Raw genomic sequence first — 25,864 nt, 5'->3', positions numbered from 1 at the left:
TCACGTACTGCTTTGCCTCCCCAATAGTAAAAAGTAACAGTGTGGGGAACTGAAGGCACGAAGAAGGGGGATGTGGCTATATGAGTGGAGAGAATGGGAAGAAACAGAGAATGGAAAGAAAGTTGCCCTGAGAAACCTGATGTAATTGGCCTGCTTTGAGTAGGGGGTTGGATGAGGTGACCTCCAGAGTTACTAAGTTACTCTGTGATCCTGTGTGGTGATGTGAGGTGTTGTGAGAGAAATAAGTGGGGCTAAAGCAGACACAGATGAGTTATGAGTGAGAAAATGAGAACGAGTATCTGCAGCTTACTGCTGTTTTCATGTTCTTTGGAAGAAGTTCACATTCCCCAGCTCTTGGAATAGGACTCTGATAACTGGGGTTACATACAGACCTTCCTAATACCATAGGCTCAACTGAACCAACTGAATTGCAACATGCAAATTTGTTAGAGAGGAAAGGTAAAACTTGGTGAAGTTTTAGCTATGTTACTGTTGCTTCGAAGAGCAAAGCTCTTTGTCTACTTGACTGTAGTATGAGATTAGTGGATTCATTACAGTAGCTTTGTTTATTACAAGCTTTACATTTTTAGTGTTCTAGGTATATGGGTATGCGAAATTATGTGAATCTGGTTTGAGTATTGCTTAGAACAAGGAAAGGTGGTGAGATAGCAAGTTAACACACAAAATAAATTAGAAATAAATGCAAATTCTTGGAATTGGTACCAACAGAGTGCTGTAGTCTGTGTCATATCATAGTCTTTTCTACCAGTAATTCATACATTTTAAATACACAAGAGTGGGATTCCCATGGAGAAGATACTGTTCTGGGCTTTGTCAAAGAAAAAATACTTATTGTATTGTCATCAGTGATAAAGTCTCTGCTATGAATTTACAATGTGCAGCTAGAGTATAAGCAAAATTAGAGCAATAGAGTAAATAAACTGAATTGAACTGTCATGTGATATATGTGCTTTTTATGAAGTTGGCACTATAGTTTAAATTAAGCTTAATGATTATGAAGTGACTTTTGTTGTGCAGAGATTTGAATGAGGGAGAAAAAAAACTAGAAAGAAACGGAAGAAAGAAAAAGAGATTAAGGGATACAAATAGAAAAAGTAAACTGAGGTAGAAGGTTTACTGAGGCAGAAAAACCTGGCAAAGTACAGAGCATAAGCCCTGTTGTAATTGAAAATGAAGACAAATACAGATTATAAGACTCTGGCAGCGTATGGATCTCGAAATGAGGCTATAGAGAGAAAATTTAATGAAGGAGGAGACAAAAAATCAGTAAATATATTAGGGTATGTATATAAGTATTTTTCAGGAAGTTTGGTGGGTTCAATAAATGTGGACTGTCAGGCAAAACCAAATGATAACACTTTTAACTGCAGTTCTGTCTGATGTAGGTGAGTAGCAGCTCAGATCTAGAAATGTCTAAAACTCTCTTTGACTGGGTAGAATTAAAAAATATATGCTATCTCTGTACATTATTGTATGCAGAATATCCCTCGGTACAGCCAGTGCAATTTTTTACCTTCTACACCTCTGATGTATGACTGGAGGGAGTCTAAAATATTGTAGGAAGTTCAGTATTTTGGATTTAGCTCAGCAATAGTTTTCTGAATAATATCTTTCCACAAGAATTGATTAGAAACCAGTCAGCAACTAATAAAGGTGGTTGTTTTTTTTAAAGCAGGCTGCAAAGGTCATATATAAGTTGAATATCCAGCTGCAGTATGAATGCTTGCTTTGAAAGAGGATTGATGATCTCTAACAGCAGTGGGCTGCAAAATGTTCCAATAAACTTGTGCTAATCATGGGTCATCTCTCCAGATAATGACCTGACCTACCTTTTTCCAGCACGTCTGCCTGTCTGGTACTTGGCCACTTTCAGAGAAAATGGAATGCTTGCTTTTCTGTAATTTTCCTGAACCAGTGATTTTGTCACATTAATTTTGGTAATTTTCTCTAAAAAAGCTAAAGAGCTTCTGCTTGCATATGCAACTGAATGGCGATAATTCAGCTTGATTAGACAGGCTACTATCCAGACCAGTTTGATTGGATGGGATACAAATGGTACTGTGGTGGAGAAGCATCATCATTTGGTCTCCTTCACAGCTGCAACACATGATTATTCAGGCTCTTTATGCCACAGATGAAAAACCTAACCAGAAACAGATGGGGAGTGAATATTTTTAGAAACAGTATTTCAAAGCATTAACAAGAGGAAGAGAAAAAGATTTCAACTTTGGAGATAAAGAAAATTTTAAACCTGCTTGTTGAAGGTTTATTCAATAGTATTTTAAAAAGTGTTTTAATTATAAATAATACTGTCCCCAGAAATATTTTTCCTCAGATTCTTCCATTTCTATGTTACTTGTGGCCAAAAACAGTGTAAAATGCAAATTCTTCAAGTACAAGTAGCTGCTCTAAAATAATATTTTACAGTAATGCACAGTGCTCAAATCACTCATTTAAAGGTTCTTATTGTTTCTGCTTGAATGTTTATTTTAATTTTGTATTATTTCTCCAGCATCTAATTGTTTTCTATGCAAGACTTGCTAGGAAAATGGAAAACTAAGTCTCTGAGATCTAAGAAGGCTTTTTGACAAGCTTGAAATGGCTTTTGTGATATCTTAAACATCTCCACAATTAGCTCACCACTTAGCTCTTTTCAGTCATCATAGTTTTCCTGCAAGAGGAAATGATCCTTCTCCTTTAAATTATAGTGTCGGAGAATGAACAGTTCTGCTTTTCAAGCTGTGTTTGTGATAAAGACATTTTTATGAAGAGAGGAATTAATATCAAGTCTGCAAGTCTGATGAGGGCAAATGTCTTTTATCTCTTTCTAGCAGCAAATCAGTGGTAGAGTCATGATCAGTACCAAGTAGAAAAGTCCTGAGTTTCTAGCTCAGCATTGAAGAAACCCGAATTATGTCAGTGTTGAGTGTTGTTCTAGTCCTCTGAGAGCTACCTTCAGTGTCTTCAGCTTCCATCCTACATTTGCAACATAGATGCAGATGGAGTCTCTATGACTCTAATTTAGTGAGTATTACGTTATGTCCTATAGGAACTAAATTCTTACAGTACAACTTTAGAAACAAAATCTCTTCTTAAATTGTTTTATATCTGTGACATATCTTAACCCTAATTAACCGCATAAAAAATATTTGACTAGGAGAATATACATGATCCTCAAAGAACAGTAACTGAAAGTTGGGTTGCAAGATTTTTGGTAAGACTGAAAGATAATTTCTATTTATTATTCTTATCTTGGATAGAGAAAGTTCTGAAGCCCTCACCCGCTTTTAACTCTCAGTTGATTTCTGGCATTGATTGATGTATTTATCGTGTTCATGAACTGGGAAAAAGAATTGGGAAGTACTACACTGTAATTTTTTTTTAAGCAGGAGCTTCTTTCTTTTCTGTTTGGCTCCAAGGAGACACTGTAGCCCAGTGATGTCACTTTTCACTTCCACAGTGAGATTGTTAGTGTAGATAAAACTGATTATGTTTAGATATAATTTTGAGAACTCGGGTCTGTAAGAAGCTCATCACTTTCAATTATTTCTGGTTTCAGTGAGGAGCAAGCTCTGGAAAGCTTCAAGTTAGTTAGTTACGTTACTTAGTTGAGACTTCCAAACTGTCGTATTTGGCATGTTCTACTGCATTTTAATATTGTTAAACAAACCTCTTCATTCTAGACCTATCTCATTTCACCTTACCTATTTTGGAAGTCATGATGATATTTCCTGATTTCTGAGTGCTTGAACGCAGTTGAGATATGTTAAATAATGTTAAAATGCTAATTTTCTTAGTGTTAGTTGACTTTGGTTTTCTTTTCTGTGTTTAGATGTACTGGGTAACTTTACCATTGTATTTCAGGTGTTGAATTATTTTTTATTTTGCATTTTGAGTGTAATCTATACAATGCAGTTGTCATTAGTTACTATTCATTGTTTTACAGTAGGGACTAAAATCCACAGTTAAAAGCTTGGAAACCTTTCGTACTAGAATTCTGCAAAGACATGATTAAATACAACTTATTTCCCAGAAAGGTTCATAAGCTAAAATCAAGATATCACTGTGGAGGTAAGCAAGAAAAAGGAAAGAACAGGAGCAGGAAAATGAGTGAAACCACAGAAGAACATGGTTAATTGTTATGTTCTAAACCGGATAGAGCTATAAATGTCATTCTTGTTACAAGTGAATAGAAATTATTCAACTGGCAGGGCTTCATTTGCACAGGAAAAAATAATGACAGATATATATGTATATGTATTTTAAAATTTACTTCAGTACTGTAGTCTCTTTCACAGTAATGTATCTCACTTATTATATTTGTTACTTAGTTTGACAGCATTGATGATGTTCCTAAGTAAATTAAAAAATAGTGACGGATGGATAAGGCCCTATAACCCAGTGTGCTTTTTGTTCAGGTACCATGCAGGAGCTGTATCTGCATAACTGAATGCACATGAGATTTGTTTGTGAAGTAATCATTTATTATGCAAACACCAGAACTTCATTATATCAAATTTTATTAAATATGTACATGTTATTACTATTTAAAAGAACAAGTATCATTCCAAGATCTGCAAACTTCTCTCTAGCTTTGAGAGCTGCGGCAGAGCCTGTATTAATGCTAGTTTGAAAGCTGTAAGCTAATGCAGTGTCACTGTGAATGACACAGCACCACCTTTGAAGGCAAAACTTCATCAGCTGTATTCTTTAGTTACAATACAATCAAAAAATCTTTCCTGGCAATAATATATTTGTACATTGTTTAAATTTCCCAACTCTGTCCAACTTGTGGGATGGAAGCAAAGAATTCTGTCACGTTTAGGATTCTCAGATGCTGAAGAAGGGAATTCGTACCAGAAACATCTGACGGTAAAGGCCGTTTAAAGGCAGAGAAGGGGGCACAGGAAGCAAAGAGAAAGATGCGTCCATCTCCTCTGCTGGTATCCAGCCAGGAGGTCTTAATATTTTTCTTGCTTAGGGTCCCATGGCCTCAGTGAGGATAATGCTTCCTATCAGTGACCCCCCTTCCCATCACCTCTCCACTAAACTGGTAGGTCAGCTTCTTCTTGACTTTCTTGACCTCCCCTGTCTTGCCATAGTTTCTCAAAGCCCGTGCCATCTTCTGGTAGGTCATTTTCTTGCGATTGCCTTTCTGGATGCCCCAGCGATGCGCCAATGCTTCTTTGTGTTTGGAGGAGAACTGGAAAGTACCTTTTTCCTTGTCCACCCACCAGATGCTGTCCTTCATGTCTCCACTGCGAAGAAGGTCCAGAAGGAACTGATATAGACGTATCTTTTTCTTGCTGCCTGTGTGAGAGTCAGAGAAGAAAGGCAGTGGAGCATTAGTATTAGCGTGTAGTGCTGCTAGTCAAACAGCAGAACGTATATAATTCAGATAACTGTTTCAGCTAGCTTGTCAGTCAAGTAACTTCTGCAGTTTGCAACATTTATAACAATAGACAGTGTTACGCTGTGAGGACATAACGTCGATTAATGTACCAAGAAGAAAAAAACAAGAATAAGGAATTCCAAAGGCCAAACTCTTATTCTGAAATCAATTTGCTAATTTGAAGCTAACTGAAAAACATTGCTAATTTGAAACTAATCTGAAACTAATTTGGGCAGGTTATACAGAACCTGACTTTCAGGTACTGAGCAAACAGAGCTAAATACTTTTTAAAATCAGTTCCTTGACCTTCTGCCTTGGTTTTCCCATCCGTTAATGGAAATTGGAGTAGAAATGGCAAAAGCCATTTCCATTCAGGAAGCCTGAATAGGCAAGGCAGAAGGAAGGAGTACCTGAAGAAACGAGATTTGAGATATAGACACAGTTATGGTCATAAAAGATTCAGAGGACAGGAGAGTGCAAGGAGTCAGGGAAAGTGAAGCTTTGGCAGTGGGATAAAATACTAGCACAGCAGTTCTACGGTTTTATTCATTATCATCATACTGCTCAGCTGATATAACAGCTGCTCAGCACATAGCTTGACGAAGTCCCTCTGTCTTCACTGACCTGTTTCTCCATGCATAATTCCAGGCCCAGGGTCCACACCATCAGTCTCCCCATCTGATACCTCCAATGGGGGACTCTGCCTCTCTATGTCCTCCTCATCAGAACTGGGCTGCGGTGGAGAGGAGTACTGTAGGCACATCCGGGGCAAATAGGACACCTTTGGGAGAAAAGAGTAGTAGAGGGAGGAGGTGGTGATAGAGCGTGGGGCATTGAGATAAAAAAAGGAAATGTCATGGAGACAGTTACAGAGAAAAGGGGGAAGAAAGTAAGAGGTATATGAGATTGTTTAGGGTTATATTGAGTGGCTTAGTTGTTTACATTTATAATAAATACTATGCAATTAAGAAACACTTCCAGCTAACCGTCAACACTTACACATGTACAAAGATGCATCTTTACAAGAGGGAAGGAGGAATAAGGTTATGGAAGTCAGAACTTTCCCATATGTTACATCTTACGCAAGTGATATTGCCCCTCTTCCCCCATACCTCCCCAAAGCTAGCGTTCTTCCTAATGAGTTTCTGATCCCTGTTGCCTATCCCCAGTGTAAAACTGCTTTTGAGAACAACTTTTTTTCTAACACAGACCTTCTGGAACTACTCTTTTAAATTTGAAAGAGCTGAACAGTTCTGCCCTAGCATGGCTGCTTTGGTTCTGTTGTTCTCTTCCTTTCTCAGGCATAGCACCTTCTGACAGCACTGAATCCCTACAGGACTGCATTCAACTCTTGAGACGGGATTACACGGGTCTGTCAGCTTCCTGTCCTGAATTTCCCCCGTGAGGAGGGCAACAGCCTTAGCTGTTAAGATAAAGGATACATCATATTGGCTCACATTCTCTTTTCCGAAGTGGCTATCTGAAAATTCCCCATTAACGGGGATTTCTCATCTGCAAAGCTAGGAAGCCAGTTTTTGTGCTAAATTCTCTTGCCCTTATATAGAGGTCTTGTCAGGAGCAGTGTGGAATATACCTTAGCTCTGTAAATTCTCAGTTGCAGCCTGGTTTGTTAGGGATCATGACCACTTGCCATGAATTATTGCGGCTTCTTATTTAAGAATGAGAAACAGATCAGTCTGAGGGGCAGGGAGTAAGAACCCAATTCCTACATTAAAAAAACCCAACCAACATCCCCCAAACCCAGCAGCATATAGAATGTGGTTTTCATGAAACGGGCCAGATCAATAGTCCTGGAAGGTGGGCTCCCTTTGAATTGCTCTTCCTTCCCTCCACCAAGAAAGGATGTCTTGAGCCTGATTCCTTTCCCCCTTTCCTTGAGCCATTCCCCTTTTCCAGGGGACCTTAGGCACTGAAGCAGGGAGTGGGTGTTCACTTAATGAGTCACACCACCCACCCCATGTCGGGCTTTGCCGAGTGGTGCTTTTCAGATGAGTTTTGCACCAGCTTAAAATGTCCCAATAAGGAGTGTGCAAAGGGCTGGTTTTGGGGTGCAGCAGCTGGCGGTTAATGAGTTGGCAGATTGGCGGGAGCCGATCTGGCAGGAAGGCCAGGATTGGGTAAGAGTGTGTGTAAGCTTCCTGTCAGATCCCCAAGAGCGAAACTTCAGCCCTCACCACAGAGTCACCTTTAGCTTTTTACAGTTAAGAAAGCTGCGGCCTCAGGGGTAGGAAGGAAGGGAGAGACAGTGCCATGGGGGAAGGGGCATGAGAAGGTGGGACAATGTCTTACAGGGGAGGGGAACAGAGATTGGTGCCCTTGCAGAGAAAAAGGTTGTGGAAACCTGGAGTGCATTGCGGGGTGGTGTGGGAGTAAGGAAACTGCTCCTCTGGGGCTGAGGGGGACGGTGGGAGAGTGCTGTGGAGGAGGGAGGGGGAATGGTGTCTCGCAAGCAAAGGGAGTTGCAGAGGCCAACCTGGGGAGTTGAGTAAGCTTCCCCCACACTGTCCCCACTTTCCCTATCTGCTGTGTTTTTGCTTACACTTTGCGCCTGAAACTCAGCGTAGGTCAATACAGTGTCACACAGTTATGTTGCACAGAGTCACAGAGGACCTGCTAGCGTGTTTGAAAGAGCCAGGTTACTAATACAGTTCTGGAGAGAGAAAGCTTAAGAAACTGCTAGCTACTTTCTATATTCTGATGTTGTCTCAGGGTCTGTGGCATCCATTTGTGATTTTCCTCTTTCTACAGCTCTTCACAGTTTTCCAACCTTTTCTTTCATTCACCCTTCAGAATGACTATTCTTTTCTTAATTTATTATTTGTGAGACCACCTGTTGGCAGGCTAACGAAACTTTTTAAAGAAATTTTGTGCAAGAACAGCTTGAGCCTCAAATTTGATTTCACAAAATAATGTGATATCAACAGAAAATTAGAGAAATATCTTTGCATGTTCTTCCTTTATTTGCAAACTGTAACTCTGATATTACACGACAAGCATGGGTGAAGTTAGTAACTGGCAAATTCAGTGGAGGATTAAAGCTTGCTTCCTGCTTCTGTTTCTTTGAAAATGCATTGAATAATAGTATGTGTCGCCTGGGCTAAGACACACCAGAGTCTGAACCTCAGAGCATGCTGAGTACCACTTGCATGAGCTACTGTAGGTTAAAGCAAAAAGCCAAAGACCACAGCTGGCAGGGAAGAGGAGGGTAGTGGTGAATTCCACCTACTAATATCTTCTGCAGCTCGGTATGGGGTGGGGCAGAGAGACCACAGTGCTCTTTATCAAAAGTTGCATCAAAATTAATTCTCTGCCTTTTGTCCTGAAATGAAAGATGATAACTGAGTAGAATGAAGTGGGATAAGCAGAAGCACCCTCTCTTGTTTTTTGGTCGTGCTTTCAAAGACATCCATAAAGGGGCTAATTTTTATTCTTTGCCTTTGGTTGGAGGTAACGGTCGGTCATTATGTATTAGCAGTTGCAGTGAGCAACTGAAACGACTTGAAGCTTCCCACAGACTGCTGTTCCATGAAGCATTTTTTATATTTGTAACTTTCTGTTCCTAATTCTTTGTTTGTATCTGCATCTTATATTCTATTCCTGATTTTTTTTCTGAGTAGCAGGTGAGAAGTTTGATGGCTTGCAGTCAGTCAGTTTCCTGTTGACAGTGTTAACTTATTCACTCCATTTTTTTCCTTCTTTGTTTTTGATTAATACAGTATTTGTATACAATTTCAGTTTGCTTTGAACAAAGAAGCCCAAAATGACAGCTCCATGCATGCAGTTTCTCTCACAAAACTTCAGCAATGGCATCGTTATATGCGCACTGTAATGAGCAAACGCTTTTTTCTCTGACTTCAGTCCTATGCTGTGTTACATTCAGCACATTGTATGTAGCTTGCCTGCCTTGGGAAACTCCTTAGCACAAGATCACCCAGCTTTCTTACTGCTCCCAGTAATGACTTTGGGCATATTCTTGTAGGATCAAGAGTTAAAAGTGATCTCCACACCCGCTTTGCTTAGTATCTTTGCAGTATGATGGAACCCCTTATAATTTCAGCTTTAGTGAGAATTCACTGGCACTTTGGTGACTATCTTTACTGCACAATGGAGTATCTTTTTTTACAGGGGGATGACTGGCTTCATGTAAAATCTGAGCAGAGACAAGACAGTCTGTTTTGGCTTGCTACTTATTTACTTTCAGGTAAAAACACAAGTAGGTTGTCCTCAGCCTGTTTCACTGTGGTAAAATTACCAGTGACTTGTCTTTGTTAGCATTTCTTGTTCAGGTCATGTAAAATTGTCAGGGTTGCTTGGAAATATTTAAAAATTTCCTACTACTTTGAAGCTCAGGATACTTCGCAGTAGTCATGGATACCTTTGCTATGACAATGCATAGCTTCTCAGGTCCGGTTCCTCTGCAGAATTTCAAAACAGTTGATTTTCCTTCCAAATGAAACAAAATTTTGAAATTTCAAAAACCTCCACAAAATGCAATTATCTTTTTAGGCACAGTTTGAGGAACATGACTCCTCATTATCCAGATGAAAAGAATGCTTAAACCACATTTGTCCTGGGAATGAAGAGTTTTATATCAAGTGCTTGTGCGGTAAGAACTTGTGCAATTCATTTCAGCAATCTCTTTCACATAAAAGCATGCATTCCCTGATGCATTATTTTCCTTACCCTTAACTATCACCCTAAATTCTGAGTAAGGGTCGGTAACCATACCTGATGGTTGAGTCCGATGTGTGTGGTTGGGATTGCAGAATCCAAGACATGCATTTGTTCAATCTCCATGTGCCTGTACAGCTGCTGCAGCTGGGGAGGCTGTACACTCTGCAGTTCTGTGAAGTGATTGTCTCCAAAGGTCTCAAACTCACTGTGCATGTGGTGTGGATGATATTCCCAGTAATGATCTAAAGAAAATAAAAACAGATTGTCTGTCATTACAAGATTAAGAAATGTGACATTTACCTGTCTTTCATTGGTTCCTACTCCTGTCACTCTCCTTTCTGCCCTCTCCACACCATCCCTGTTGACCTGTCTGTCTCTGGTGGCAATCTATATAGATCCCTGTAAAGTTTCTTTTCCTAATCTCATAAATGCTTGTGGCTGGAAAGTAATACCCAGGCCACTTTAATTAGGAGAATACTCTTAGATGGAGAGATGGATTTCAATGATAATTTAGCACAAGATGCAAAAGACATTAATGCTGGCACCTTTCTCAAGAAGAGACATAACAATCTTACATTTTCATTCTTGTCATATTCTCATTACACTCTTCTCATGGCATGGAAATGAGGAGATGGAGAAAATTTGCAGATTATTCTGCAATTATCTTCAGTCTTTATTTTACTCTGCTAGCAAAATTTCAGGAATGCTGCAGAAAAGGCACGGCACTTTGCTAGATATTTCCTGTAATCCTGTGTTGGTATGTCACACATTTTTCAATTCCAATACTAGAGAATAAAAGGATAAACTGTCTGATGCTTTTAGATACGCAGTCTGGTGCACACTGTTTACAGTGAGGCTAAATTCTGATTTAAAAGGTACACGCTACCTTTTTTATCTCTTTAGTATGTTTGAAATTTCTGTGATAGTTTAGATTTTCTTCAAAAGCATCAAAAAGTACTCATATAACTACTATCCTGTTTCCTGATTTATTTACTTTTGAAATCAAATTCCATATCGTTCTCAGATTTAGATTTCTGGGTTTTTAGTTCAATATAAGCCTCCAAAATTTTTAGAATTTCATATTTGCTGCTCAAAATTTAAAATCTGCTAGAGGGGATTGCAAGCATTGCAAATTCTATTTCTCTCTTACATACAGTAGCTGCATGCATAATTATGCACATATTTATGTGCACTCTGCTTTTTAAAATCAAAGTCAACATCACGTCCTCTGCTCTGACTGAGCTAGGAACTAATCTTCCGTAGTTTAACTTTCCACGCATCATTTTATGCATGGCCGAAATTTCTTTATGATATTCAGTGTAACAGTTCTAATTTATATCTTACTATTGTGAGTTTTCTTCTTTTGTATTATTATAAATAATTTCTGTCCTACCCTTCACATGTTTTCAGGTTGCTATCATGTACCCTTACAATCTACTTCTAATTATAACTTAACCCAGCTGCATGTATTTAGCTCTTAGTCTTTCAATATACATCAGTATATTCACCCCCCTAATCATACTTGTGCACTTCTCCAAGCTCCCTCCCAGCTGTTGACATCCTTCCGATAATGTGATGGACAGAATTGAACATGTTGTTCCAAGTGTAGTTGTACTGAATTTATAGAGGAGCAATTGTCTCATTCTGCATATGATGTTATTGTGTATGACATTATCTGGATACTAATGTGCTGTGAACATTTTTTCTTAAATACCAGTTTCGTTCTTTCTCTCAGCTTCTATCTCCTCATCCTTCCCCACTTACATTTCAAACAATTAGATCTAATCTCATTGAGGATTTGAAATCCGGGATAGTGTCTTTGAATGTGGCTTCCTTTAGAGGGAACTCAGGGATGTGATTATACCAAACATAGTTGTACCTGAGAAGTTGTAAGCTCTTTTAGCTGCTTTTATGGCTCAACCCTGTAGAAACTTATTTGGAGGCTCATCAGACCATTTACCACACCAGTGCTTCCTTTTTTGTCCTTCCATTTTTCTGATTCATAGATAAACCATGTTACTGCATGCTTATAAAAGCACCCAGGGAGCTGCTGCATTACTTTGTAATTTCTTTGCTTTGTTGTGGGATAATTACAAAGTTATAATTACAATGCACAGTAGCACTTCTTCATGTTGTGGTGCTAGAGAAAAAATTTGTTTTCTCTGGTAAAAAAGTGTTTTTTTATGGGTGCAAAGTACCCAGGTACTTTTACATTCACGTCTGCTCCAACCCCAGAAATCGCAGAGTGTGTGTGAGTTTGAATCCACAGGTCATCTAAGGCTGTGTCCTGGTAGGAGGCTTTGGGCACTTTCAATCTGAAACTTTTTTGTTTAGTTGTGAATATTTTTCACACTAACTCATGCTTTTTCTGGGTTAAATTACTGCAGATTTCTCTAAGTAGAGCCAACTATTGAGGCCCCATATACCATGGGCAGCCCTGTATAATAAATTGTGGAGAATACATTGCAGGAGTAATCTATGCTCTTGTTCCTTAGAATGATCTGGCTCTGCTCCTTGTGCAGGAAGTCCTCTGTCAGGTGGCAATGTATATTCTCAAAGACCCCTGGTCTTTGATAATCTACTACAGCAAGTGAGATCAATGCATAATTGTGAGGACAACAAAGCCCAGGCAAAAGTCTCTGAGGCTGTCAATGGCAGGTCTTCAGCTGTGGAATGTCTTGTGAGTAGTAACTATGGTGGTCAAGAGAGAACACAGTACATTTCCAACATGCATAGCCATGAGTATTTGTGCATGCTCCGAGTGGTCTACCTTTGATTCTTCTTAAATATTTTTTTTATCAGTGATCATGTTTTTATACTTCAAGATACCTCTTAGTTTTTTGGAGCCTATGACAAGGTTCCTGCTGCCTCCAGAACTGTTCTTTTAAACTCTTTCTTGGCAAATAAATTAACCTATGGAACACTATTTATGCATATTTATGTTAATCGCTATGTAATATTTAGCCTAGTCACTACTGAATTCCTTTTTTATGGAATTACGTGCTTCTGTAAAAATACTGTAATAGAATAGTGCTAATAGCACAGCATTTAGGGACTTACAGTGACCACATAATACAAATACATAATACTAATACATAATACAAATACAATACTAATACATAATACTAATACAAAATAAATCTATGTCAAAAATTTCTTCAACACAAACTTATGTCCAAATATTGAAGTTGTGACAGGAGAACAAGTCCTTATTTCTAAGTTATCTATAACTTCACAGTGATGCTTAGGAAAAACAATATTGTTTTAGTTACATATAGTTACAAGAGAAATTCTGAATTCTGTCTCCACGAGCCCCTCTGCAGTTAACCATCCTGGCTAAGTTATTGCACATGAAAATATACAAAATTTCTAAATATCTGTGTCTGCAGTTATTAGAGTTATCAGCAGCTATTTACTTCTATGTTCTTTGTTAGTGCGCATAGCAATTCTCTTCGTTTCTCAAAAACGTAGAGGTGGAAGGAAGACAAAAGAAAGGAGAGAAAAATTCTAGAAATGGAAAGTGTCTATTCTTTGGGTGAAGGAAAATGTCATTAAAAGCCAAGCTATAGCTACACAATGGAGTCATTATGAGAAATTTCATGTGAAGTGAAAGAGGATGTGAAAAAAATTCTCTCTTATAGAGACATGGAGATGGTGTTTGTTTTGGTCTTGTATGTAGTGAAAGGTTAGAGGAAGGACAGTCATGAATTCTGAACTCCCTCCCATGACAGAGAGGATGTTAGCCTGTTGGGAAGCAATAGCGGACCTGAGGGCATTGTGTTAATATTCACCATGGAGGTAGATTCTCACTCTGCAAGTGAGAAAACATAACTGAACTTTCTCAGTCATCTTCTGACCACTGTAAATTGCTTTGCTTCTGTTTTAATAAATGAATAATGTTAGAACCAGCAGTTAGAATATGAAATAGGCTTAAGGAAGGTATTTATTATACAGTGGAGTGACAGGCTAAATCTGCATCACGCAGTGCAAAACCATGCCGAAATTCATGAGCCAGCTCTTGAACCGGAAACGTGACAGCTCTGTCAGCACAGCACTCTGCCCGCTCTAAGGAGACGGCTCTAATCAAGACATGGCTGTACTTGCGAGGTCTGAGCTAGTGTCTCTGAGTGGTTCTGCTCTGTGCTGTACAGATTTTCCACCTCGTTTTGAACTAGGAGAGGGTTTCTTACACAGTGCCACACTGCACAGCTTAGATGTTCCCACTGTGTTTCGCTCACCTGAAAAAACAAGCTAAGAAAAAACCCGTAGAGGAAATGAGAAAAATATTGAAGGACACTGGAAAATGAATGTCTTGATTCCCTACAGAATCGCTCTCTGTTGAGTGAAATGCTGTGCTCCTAGGCAGTGCAGCAGTCTTATCTATAACAACAGTAGGATCTCATTAGCTCTCACTTTACAAATTTCAGGATTTTAATAATGCCAAACATTTGAAAATCTATGAGTCAGGCCCCAGCAAATCATGAGAATGGCTTTGAAGCGAGGGGATTTTTAGTGAAGTTTGGAGTTCTTTCTGTTTTCCATATAGCATTTAAGACTAAGGTTCACGTGTTTGGACTTTCCTGCACTTCTGTGTGGGCTAAAATCCTAACAAAATCAAAGCTGAGGTTCTTAAATGATCATATTACTCCAGGAGGTGGGATGAAAATAAAATCCCAAATCACGAAATCTAGTAAGTTCCATGAGGCTAGGAACAAAGTGAACAAGGGTCAGCATTCAGCTTCATACAAAAAGTGATTTTTACTAAACCAATAATGTTTAGTAATAACTTAGAGACAAAGCTGCAGTGGAATTTTGTAATTACTAAGATTGCATCAGTGTTACAAAATATGCTGTATTACATTTACAGACTTACTAGCATACAAGCAGGGTGATGGACTAATACATGATCACTAGAAGTAGATTCTGTCCTGCATGACTCTGTCTCTGTGTTTATTATGGTATTTACAAAATAGTTAAACTACAGCATACAAAATAAATGCAAACAATGCATGTTGTGATGAACATACGGATATTTTTATGGTGTGTTTTTGATTGTTAAATTTAGTGTTCACTTATTGGCAATGATCTCTTACAATTTAATTAGTGACACACTATTGTGTGTACTTTACTGTACTTTACTCAGGTAAACATGGAGTAAGGGTTGCCTTCAGCCTTACGTTCTAGAAAAGTGACAGTAATGCATGTAGCACAGATCTACAGATTAAGATATTGCCATCTCCCATTCACAAAATTAATTTGCTAGCAATGAGAGAGAGGTAGTCTGACACTTGAGCAAGACCTTCTTATCAGCAAAGTCAGAAGTATTATTCTGTCTTGTAGTATCTATTTACTTTATCTGGTAGCTTTTCTTTGAAGTCCATAGTGGTATTGAATAGACCTGCAAAATTATTTTTTATGTATTGCCAGTGATCTCACTGTACCCCAAGCTGAACTCCTCTCTCACAATTCTGTCCTACTTATTTCTTCTTTTTTCCTATCTAATCATGTTCTCAGCTCTTTCACTTCACTGCTATCACTGCAGCACCTTACTTATTCTTTTTCCCCGCCATTTTTCGTTGTTCTGAACACTTAGTACGTATTTCTAAAAGTAGTTTGTCCCTTTCCTGCTCTTCTGCACAGCTCTTCTCAAAACCCACTACTTCTGTCATGTTAACAAAATGAAAGCCAAAGTTGAGTTTGTCAATGTTTATAGGAAACAAGCAAAATGTGTTAATTTGTGTTTTTCACTCCCCTTTGTATTCTTTGGTTGTTCATTGCTCTTTTGGACTGTGAGCAATTCAGGAAAGCATAGGGCATATTAGATATTTAGACACAACCAACTACATTACAGGTGCTTTCATAAATAAAAATTTGATTGAAATGTGCAGGCTGGGATTAAGTTGCCTCTTCCATAACCACTTATTGTAGGAGTTAAAACGTTAAACGATGTTTTTTTGGGTCTCTACGACAAGTTTAGGAAGAGACAAATTTCTGTTCAAAATGGGTGTTTAGGTACTACATAGGCCATAACCCACATAGGTTTTGTTGTGTTCATTATGATGAGTAAAAATGTGTTAATGATCTGAGTGGTGTAGCTTAGGAACAGCCTTCCAACAGAAAAATGGGCAGTAAACCAGATGGGATGATAAAATTGTGAAAGATAAAGGGATGTTGTTGCTTGAGGTAGCCTAGATCTAATGACAAATTATTTCCTAGTGCTTTTTCCTACATGGCATCTTTTATATTTATTGTTTAATTGTCACAGCTGCCTTTTGAGATAATATATGTTATCCTCATTTTATGGGTGTGTAAACAGATACAGGTTATAATGTAAAAACCCTGAATTTCCATGTGGAATTTGCTGGGTTTGATTAACGTGACTTGACAGATGCCATGAGATAACTTATAAAAACTGAATTAATTCTTTGTCTCCAGGTGTTAAGAATATCATAGGTGTTTCTTGAATGCAATGTAGAGAACAAATTTAGGTAGGAATTTTTTCAGTTAAATGCTTAGAACGATCCTATTCTGTAGCTTGCTGTCCCTTAAGGTAGCTTCTGTTGCCACAGATAAAACAGTGCTATGCTGTGAAGTTGTTAGATGTCTTAAATCAAGCAGTGATGGGTCTAGTTGCTATATCAGAGGGAGTCTTTTAGGGAAACTCCAGGATCTGAAGGGACTGCCACGAGTGACACAGTAGAACGGTGTTTTTCCTTCCTGAGTCAATATTGACTCTGCTATTTCCAGGGTGGTGTTGCTGGACCATGGTATTGCACAGGAGACAAAATTCACAAAGCAAGACTCTCCCCTCTGCATTGATTAAGAGTCCAGTGCCCAGACAATGTGAAAATATAAAGACACCAAAGCTTTGAAATCGCATACATAAATTGAAGCAATAGATAATCATACAGTATTTTTGTATTGAGCTAGGATTATGTACAAACAGCTACAAGGAAGTTTTACATAGATTTAGAGAGAGGAAGTACTTGGGTGTACTGGAGGAAGAGCGAAAGTTAAAGCTAGGTGTGGCAGCATGCAAAAGAGATCAAAAGAAAGAGAGAAATATATGGAGTTGAAAAAGGCCAAATACCAAAGAAACATAATTAAAATGAAGGCACAAATAGAGTGTCTAGGACCTAAGTCAAACAGGAATTGGAGATGGGAACACAAGAAGAGAAATACAGTATTGAAAAGCCATGTCCTCAAAGAGTTCTGAAACAAGCAGAGTGCTTTTGGTCTGCAGAGGAAAGTAAAAACACAGTGAAGATAATGAAGGATAGAGATCATGAGATCCCACCTTCCTGGCAATACACTGAATGTCCTGGAAGCTCCTTGCATCATTCAGCCCTTTCTAAAATTCTCTTTCAGAGAAACCATGTTGCAGTTGCTGGCTTGGAACAGTGCCATTAAGCAGAATAAAATATTGTTGGTTTCTGATTTGATAGTATGGGCCTATACATTATAGATCACAGCAACATGTTTGTTCTTTTCCTGAATGTCCTAAATCTCTTTCCTGTGGTATCTCATGAGACTTTATGCTCCAAGAAGATATTTTTTAACTTACCACCATGACTCTCTCCATCACTGTTGAGATATTGGTAATAGTCATGGGGCTGTCGGTAGAGGTCTGACTCATAGGGTACCATATCTTCAGAGGGCTGTAAAGAGAAGAGGAATTTTTAGAACTGTAAGCTTACACAAATCCCTTCAAAATTATTCATATAGTTAGTGAAGGGGAGATGCCAACACATTTTATATTGCCTAGGGAAAGTTTTTTTTAGCAGGAATAAAATGCTTGACACAAAACACTGGTTTGCAAAAAAAAAAAAAAAAAGGGTAATCCATCTCCTTAGAGCCAGTCTGTGTAGCAGAACTTGTCCTGTGGTATTACACAAGTTCTTGATATCCCGCCCTCCAACCTTCTGCGGATACTACTTAGAGAACTGTCTTGGACATCAGGCCCAAGCCAAGATGCCATCACAGCAGCACAGCAGGGAAACCTTTTCTTTGGTAGTGACAGACATTTATTATTATCATTCCTCCTGTACACAAAAGAGAAAGCAGAAACTTGTCTTGCCTAAGCATGTTATTCTGAGTGTTTCTAGGAGGTCTCACTAAATGAGAGTGGCAGTTTGTAGGAGGGTGATGACATTGACAGAGGGCATAAAAACGTTTTCTGTCTCAGTTTTTGTCCAAGATGAACTGTAAATGTTTGCTGGTTCAAATCAGCTGCACAGGGCTGTTAGGTGTGCACAGAGAAGACTTAAGTCCAAATGGGGGCAGATATTGAGTCATGACCTATTGGATGCTTAGCTGTACATTTAAAGTCCTCTTTATCTTCTTAAAACAGGTGACAGGGTAACTTTCCCACTTGTCTTCCTCCCCGCGCCTAGTATTCCAATGTTAATACTGTTTAACGTATTATGTTGTTTCAATAAAGGTGGTCTGTTTATTACTAGTTGTGCACAATTCTGTTGCTTCATTTAACGTTTGGTTTTGTCTTTTTCCAGAATGAAGAGTTAGAGCAGGGCAATGTGCTTCACAGGGCTTTGTTAAATTTTTGTCCAATTAACTTTGTTACAATATTTTCTTCCAATCTGAACAAATTCTTACAGTGTCAACAGCAATGTAGAACACAAACACCTTCTTGCTTCTTGTTCTGAAGGGAAATTATTTCTAGTAGGTACTAATAGAAACATTTTTCTTCTGTTAATGACTGCAGCATAACTAACTTTAAAGAAAAGCACAAATACTTAAAACAATATGATAACATACATGATGGACATATTTTTTATGTTCATATCTTTGTATGTTCATATGCCTATCTGTATGTCCCAAATCCTTATCTCCCTCCATAAATCTGTCTCGTTGGAACACCAGCATTTTGTAAGCTTAGGCTATGGCGACAGCATGCCAGAAATGCAGGCGAGCTTCTCTTTTTCTTCCTCCTCTAGACTACTCGAGAACATGAAACCTAAGGCAGCAGCTGCCATTAAAATCCAGCTGGAGGTGGTAGATAAGCAGCTGGCAAAAGGAAAAGTTTTTTTTTCTGGTGAAAATTCCATCAGAGTTACCATTGCTCATTAACTTTTCTCATTAATTCTTCTAGTTAACTCCTTCAGTTCATTCTGTTGGAATTTGGGGATTTAAAGATTGTCCTTTTCTAGGAATGCGATTTCTATGATGACATTGAAGAAATTAGATCAAGAAAAAGAGTCTTAGTCCCAGAGGGTTAAGATGTTAGAACACAAAAAAATAGAAAATACTTTCAGAAATTACTTTGACCTTAGAAGATCCTTAGTAGCAGCTGCATGCTGTATTAGCGTATCATATTAAAACGCACTGGTAAGATTGCCTAAAATGTCGTGACTTCCAGAATACACACTAACTGGGCATCAGCTCCATGGAATATTCAAAGCCTCAGGAGCAAATCCATTGCTTGGCTGTCAGCTCCCAATATAATCTGTGGTGGTGGATAATTGCTTTGGGGAAATCTTGAGAAGATGATAACCCATAATAAAGACAACCTAAGAGAAAGACTAAGTAAAAGGAGCAAATCATCATTTAATTGTATCCACAGCAGGGATACCAGTGAAGGGACTCCTCTTACTTCTGGTCTCCAGAGGACGTAGGTGCAGTCTCCCTTTCCACATCAATGCGATTCCAATAGAATTGCCCTTCATCTACACAGAGATTTAATGGGAAGTATAATCTGTTTTCCAGATTTCAGACGGGTGGTCAAAGGAGACAGTACAGAATGGATTCTCTCTGATGCTTTTGGTTTTCCTCTACATATTTTTTTTGTGTTCTCTCTAACCGTGACTGTTTATATGCATTCACTCACCCCCGTTCCTTAGACCTGTGGTGTACTCTGATCTCTGACAAGAAAAGGTAATGAGACTGTGTTTTGCTTTCTTCAGGATAAAGTTCTGAATGGAATTTCTACTTTTCATTATCTTTGCAAATTAATTCACCCCACTCCCCCATTTCCTTTCCATAAATATATGCTTCCTGTTAAATCATGTCAACCTGAAGAATGTATGAGGTTTTTGCCTTCATATTCAGAACTGTTAATTTGTCATAACTCAAAGGAAAGCATTCATATTCTGTGAAAGGACAGACCTCATCCAATTTCCAAATGGAAAATGCACATCATACTAGTTGGGAGAAATGGAGGTTAAAAAAGTCGTATAAATGCACATAGTTCGAAAGAAAAAATTTTGTTTCCTTTCAACTAAAATACTAGAAACGGACTGAAATTATAAAAATTTTCCATATCTAAATGCATCAAAGTTTGTAGCTCTGATAAATATTTAGTCAAAAGTAAAGAAATTTGCAAAGAAATCAGTGTCCTTGTCAATCTAGGCTTAATTTGCTATGTATAAAATTTCCACTGCTACAAGAAAAGCTCTATCACTCATATCTTTACAGAAGTATAGCTTCACAGGAAGGCCAAGCATCAGTCCAAAAGCAGATAAACAATACATACTTCAGGCATGGGAAAGAACGTTTGACTTTTCCTAGTTGTGTTCTTCCTTTGTTGTCTCTTCTTCCTTAAGATTTTCCAAACTCCCCCATTTCAATCCAATATACTGTAACAGGCAATAGTGTCTCACAGTCTGAGAGCTGAGAATGATGTATTTCTACCGTTCAAAAGCTAGTTTTACAAGTTCAGATGTGTATTCAATGACCAGAGCTAAAGAAAGGTGTGTTAAATAGACTATTAAAAAGGTGATTCCCTTAATGTTTACAGATCTGGCTGACTGCAGAGCAAGTTGCAGATACTCAACATCTAAAAACCAGTCTACTTTCACATAGATCATTGGTTTTTTACATACTCTGTTTTGAAAGTCTGGGACTTAAAATCTCTTTATTATGGATTGTGGGAATTTTCTTCCTTGAATTTGTTTTCTGCTCAGTGATCCATTTGATAAAATATGTATGTGTATATCCCTGTTAACTCATGCAACCTGGACCAATCCATCCCCACAAAGGACTTGAATTGGCACCACTTTCCATCTTGGTGTCTGATCTTCAAGGGTACAGTAACTATTATGGGAAAATGCATATTAAATATTTAAAACTTTATGTATCATAAACTTAATCAGATTGTGGTCAAAGGAGACAGTACAGCATGGATTCTCTCTGATTATCTTTATCCTGTGGGAAGGTGGGATATTTTCCTCTATTCATTAGAGAAACCATTTCCAAGAACCTGTTTTTAATCTAGCTCTGTTTTTTTTTTTAAAGTTTTATTAAAAGTTTTTTCTCTAGTTAGAGAGAAGAGGTTTCACTATGTGCTGCTGTTGCCTCTTGTACCAATCTTTACCCACTTGCCCCGTCCTTCTCTGGAACCTCCCCACCCACACACCCATTTGTAACTTACTAATAGCACTTCCATGACTGTTTTGTTTCCCCTGACAAAAAGCAAAGAATGGCTTATGTTACAATTTAATATTTAACTGATGTCAATGGCCATTTGTTCTATCAATTGTTTTCATGTAAAAGAGTGACAGAAAGCTTTGTTAGCAACTCACAGCTGTGGTCTGAAGTTGATATCTCCTTTCCTACATGCCATGAGGTGCAGTACGCTATCGAAAACCATATTCCAACCTCAAGCAAGAGGTCAACAAACAATACTTTAACTGTCACAGACTTTGATAAATGGAGAGTTGCCTCCATCTTCCTTCTTTGCCCTGAAAATCAAGGGAAAAGTCACAAAACTACTTGGAGAAAGCTGAGTTGGCATTGGTTAAGAGAGATACAGGGGACTCAACTGAATAGCAACCTGAAAATTCTTGTTATTCACCAAGACTTTGTCAGATGATTCCAGGTGATTGTAAATTCACTAAATGCTGATCTTTTTTTGTTATCCTGACATAACTATTCACTGGCATGTGATTCAGAAATACTCCACACAGTTTCCAATGATGTGCTGCTGAGACAAGTTTTAAGGCCAAGATTAACTGTATTTCCTTGGAAAAAAATTACAGTATAACTATCTTAGAAAAGATGAGTACAAATATTAGCATGATCACTCATTGGGCCAGCCTCACTGGACCATGCTGGCAATGCAGTTATGTGGAACAGAGTGCTTCTGTGGAGCATTTTCGCTCTCACACAAATATACTTCCATTCAAAGCTGTGATTTCTACAGGTGGCTACTTAGGGATTCACATATAACTGGGACTCTGTTTAGGCAAAGGTGTTTGACTTAATAATTTTTTGCCCTGTAGCACAACTAGATTCTATCACGCACTGGAAGACATGGGCCCAGTTTGCAGAACTTTTCCATACAAAATTCCTAACCTTCAGAGAAGGATGCTAAACCATTTGAGCAGCGTTTTCCAAATGAAGGGTAAGTGTTTCCTAGTGCAGTCAAGAGGAAGGCAGTTACTGACCCACCCTCAACTGAATGGGGAGGGGCAGAGGAGGGAAGTGTTGCTTCACAGAAACCCCTGTCTAGAAACAGGCTTATGTCTTCCCTCTGAAAAAGCCCCAGGAGGCACAGACATTTGTAATGACGCCATGAGGGGCTCTAACTGGCAGTGCTCAGAGTGCACGTAAAACAATTTTGAAAGTACAAACCACAAAATTATTAATTTTTGGACATTTTAATCACAAAAATATAAACCAAATTGCCCTGTCAAGTGCTCCTGTAAGACATAATTGTATCTTCACTGCCTGTTGTATCGTTCATCTGAACAGAGTTCAGCCAGAATATTAACTGCAACACAAATTAGAATATGGGCCAGACTCTCTTAGATTTTCACTCCATTTATTCAATGTATGCACTGGAATTCAATACTAAAAAAGAGAGTCCAGAAAACTTGGCTATGACCGAATGAGTGGACAGAAAATTAATGATTATATTTTTTTTTTTTAAATGGAGATGCTGGTTTCTGGGGTAGTTGAGGACAAGGTTTGGGTTTCTTTTTAATTTTTTTTTAAGGCCAACAAGTAACAGATTGAGAAATCTCTGTGTACTTTTTTCATTTTCTCAGTTTCTTTTCAGATTTCTATGCTGATGCATTTACAGTAGATCCACTGGGCAACTCGGTGTATTTAAGAAAAAGAAAGAAGATTTTTAAGGTCTTCTAACCCTTTGGGTAGATAGGGGATTTCAGGGACACTGATGATGAACTGCTAGAATAAAGGGTCGAAAAGAAGATGTATTTTTTCAGTCAACATGGATACCAAACATGAAAGGAATTCATAGGGCCATCTTTCTGGGTGGAAAATAAGGAAACATGTCTTTAGCCTTCATTAGATGGGACAAGACAAAAAGAAAACTTGATACAAGTTTTGTTAAAAGGACTCTTGGATCTGCATTGTCTTTTTCTGTTTTCTGAACACATATAGCAATTACCATAAGTCATCTACCACATAAAAAGCTAAGTAAAATACCTTATCTGACATCTCTTCAGCTTCTACAAACTTAATAAAATGTAGTTAGGGCCTCTTTTACCCATTCTGCTTAGAGATTTCCCATTAAGGTTTGTTTCTGAACAACAGGTTAGTGGCATTACGTTCTTCATAAATAATCATTTCCGAACTCACCATATGATAAATTACAGCAGTGTAATAATGCTTCAGAGTTAAAGAAAGGATAGAAACAGCCTCATAAGCATACAGAAAATTTTGTAACTTAGAGAAAACATTGAAAGACCAATTCAGGGTTATGGGTTTTTTCCCCTCATTCACGAATTGCTTTTTCATAGCAAGTGAATTCAAGAGAATTCAGTTCAAGCGAAGCTGAAGTTAGAAACTAAAATGCCACCATTGCAAAGAGCACTGAGTCCTAAAATCTGCAATACGTAAAATCAGCATTCAGCAACTCTTCTCTCACAGATTGGTAGATAGTTAAATACATAAACTATGTCAGAGACTCTGGATTATTAAGAATTACAACCTCAAGAAAGACTCGGCCTTGTATCACAAAGCCGGCATTGAAGAAAAAAATGTACTGACTTGCTATACGCATACTGTACAAAAATACCATACATTTAATCTGTGAAAACAAATGGAGATCAAAATCAGATACAAGTTTAGGGAGGAAATGTTAATTTCCCATTCATTGCAATGTTGTCACTGGTTTTATATATTGACCTAAGCCCAACTTCCTGGCATTACAAATACAGACCAAACCAGAGATATTCTCAAATAATAAAACCTGGTTTACTTTGCCTTTTGCTACTGAGCCCAATGATCCATATTAGGAATAAACCCCGTATACTCACAGGGGGAATGAGGGGAAATCCTTCCATTTTGCAAGCTTGCAACATTCAGCCAACTTCTGAGTGAATTTTTCTTAATTCAGTTTTCAAACATCCAGAATAACTGACTTGAAAAAATCACATGAAACAAAAAAAAAAAAAAAGAAAAAAAAAAGAAAAAAGTGAGATCCTCAGACTCCGTGAAGTCCCTTTGCAGTGATGGATCTCAGGATAGGAGAAGGACCCTAACAAGTTTTCATAGTTTGCCCTAACAGGTTCTGAGGTGAACTTCTTCCCGAGTTGTATGTGAAGTTCCTGATTTTATCAAATGTCTGTAGAAGGGAGATAGCCCTTGGGTCTATCAGTGCGCTGTGACATCACAGCTTTTAGCCAGTTTGCATAAATCTCATTTCAGGGAGCTGTGGCGCTGTAACAGGAAGTCTGCCCTGAGCCAGATCTGCCATGGGGCAGGTGCTTACTGTATAATCAGCAACCCAGAGCCTGGGCCTGCTACCAATAAACAAGCATGTGGGTGCAGTGCTCTGTGGAAGAGTATACGCTTCCCACTGTAGATGAACCATAACAATGGTGTTGCTCTCTGGTTTAATGGTGTATCGTAGAGACACAGTCCTGACAACTTCTGTGAGGACAGTGCGGTTGCATGGACTTGTTTTAATAATAGTCCTGTGTTGGAATTAGGTGGCAATACTTAGCAGAAAGGAAAAAAAGAGTATGCAGTTTCAAATACAGAGTCTTAGGTTTCTACAAAACACTGAAGTTAAGCCCATGAGACTTTCTTCATAAACTTTGCAATAGAGCAAAATGATTCAGTGAAAGATACTTAGTCCTCTTATTTGTTTCTTGTGATTTCTTTTCTTTTCTAGCTCCTGCAAGGAGAAAGCAAGTGGGGAAAAGGAGAAAGTATTACACGTCCCATGCAATTACTTGACTTCTCTCAGATCCCGAGTGCCTTTAACAGTGAGCAGAGAACAAGATTTGTAGACTTGATTCTAAACAGTCAGGTGCCGAAATTTCTTGTAGGGATTTTGCTTTAGCTCTTTTCACATGGTGTTCTTCCCTCTCTTTATCCCACTGCTTTACTTGCCTTTGGCTGCAGTGAACAAATGACCTTTGTACTGAGGTTCTGGCAGGGGCAGGGGTAAGTGGGCCGCGGGGCAGGATGTGGAGGGTGGGGCCTTGCGACAAGGGGAGAATGCTCTCATTCTGCAAAATGCCTTCTTGCTTTGCAGTTAGTTACTAATGTCTTGGAAAAGTGAAGTTTCTTTGTCTGGGTTGTTCCCCTTCAATCTATGCCCGTGTGCCACAGGTTCTGCTTTTGAAAGTAGCCTGTTCACCACTCACCTGGGTCTATGTGTGAGGGGGAATTTCAGCCACTACAGACTTCCTCCCTCGTACACTGGTAAAACCAGAGGCCACTCACAAGTTCCTCTCATTCCCCACTCTAAGGAACTCAACAAAAGAAACCATATTAGCAATGGGATAACATCAAGAACATGATGGGAGATTAACTCTTGAAGCC

At 38.5% G+C, this 25,864-nt stretch overlaps 1 protein-coding gene across 2 annotated transcripts; it reads right to left on the bottom strand.

Moving 5' to 3' along the window:
• Nucleotides 1–3,896: 3,896 nt before the first annotated feature.
• SPI1 (Spi-1 proto-oncogene) lies at nucleotides 3,897–24,683 on the bottom strand. Of its 2 annotated transcripts, XM_009579202.1 has the most exons (6): nucleotides 24,349–24,393; nucleotides 24,080–24,082; nucleotides 17,673–17,766; nucleotides 10,163–10,350; nucleotides 6,038–6,194; nucleotides 3,897–5,331 (listed from the first exon to the last, which is right to left on the bottom strand). In XM_009579202.1, the coding sequence occupies exons 1-6, from the start codon at nucleotides 24,391–24,393 to the stop codon at nucleotides 5,015–5,017; spliced, it is 804 nt and encodes a 267-aa protein (XP_009577497.1). In that variant the 3' UTR covers nucleotides 3,897–5,014. The 2 variants fall into 2 exon arrangements, with proteins under 2 accessions (XP_009577497.1, XP_009577498.1); XM_009579203.1 differs by lacking the exon at nucleotides 24,080–24,082 and having other exon boundaries at nucleotides 24,349–24,683.
• Nucleotides 24,684–25,864: the final 1,181 nt, after the last annotated feature.

The sequence above is a fragment of the Fulmarus glacialis genome, unplaced genomic scaffold (assembly GCF_000690835.1).
Source record: "Fulmarus glacialis isolate BGI_N327 unplaced genomic scaffold, ASM69083v1 scaffold7916, whole genome shotgun sequence".
Classification (NCBI taxonomy): domain Eukaryota; kingdom Metazoa; phylum Chordata; class Aves; order Procellariiformes; family Procellariidae; genus Fulmarus; species Fulmarus glacialis.
The sequence above is the reverse complement of the archived record's forward strand: the minus strand, read 5'-3'. Positions and strand labels throughout refer to the sequence as shown.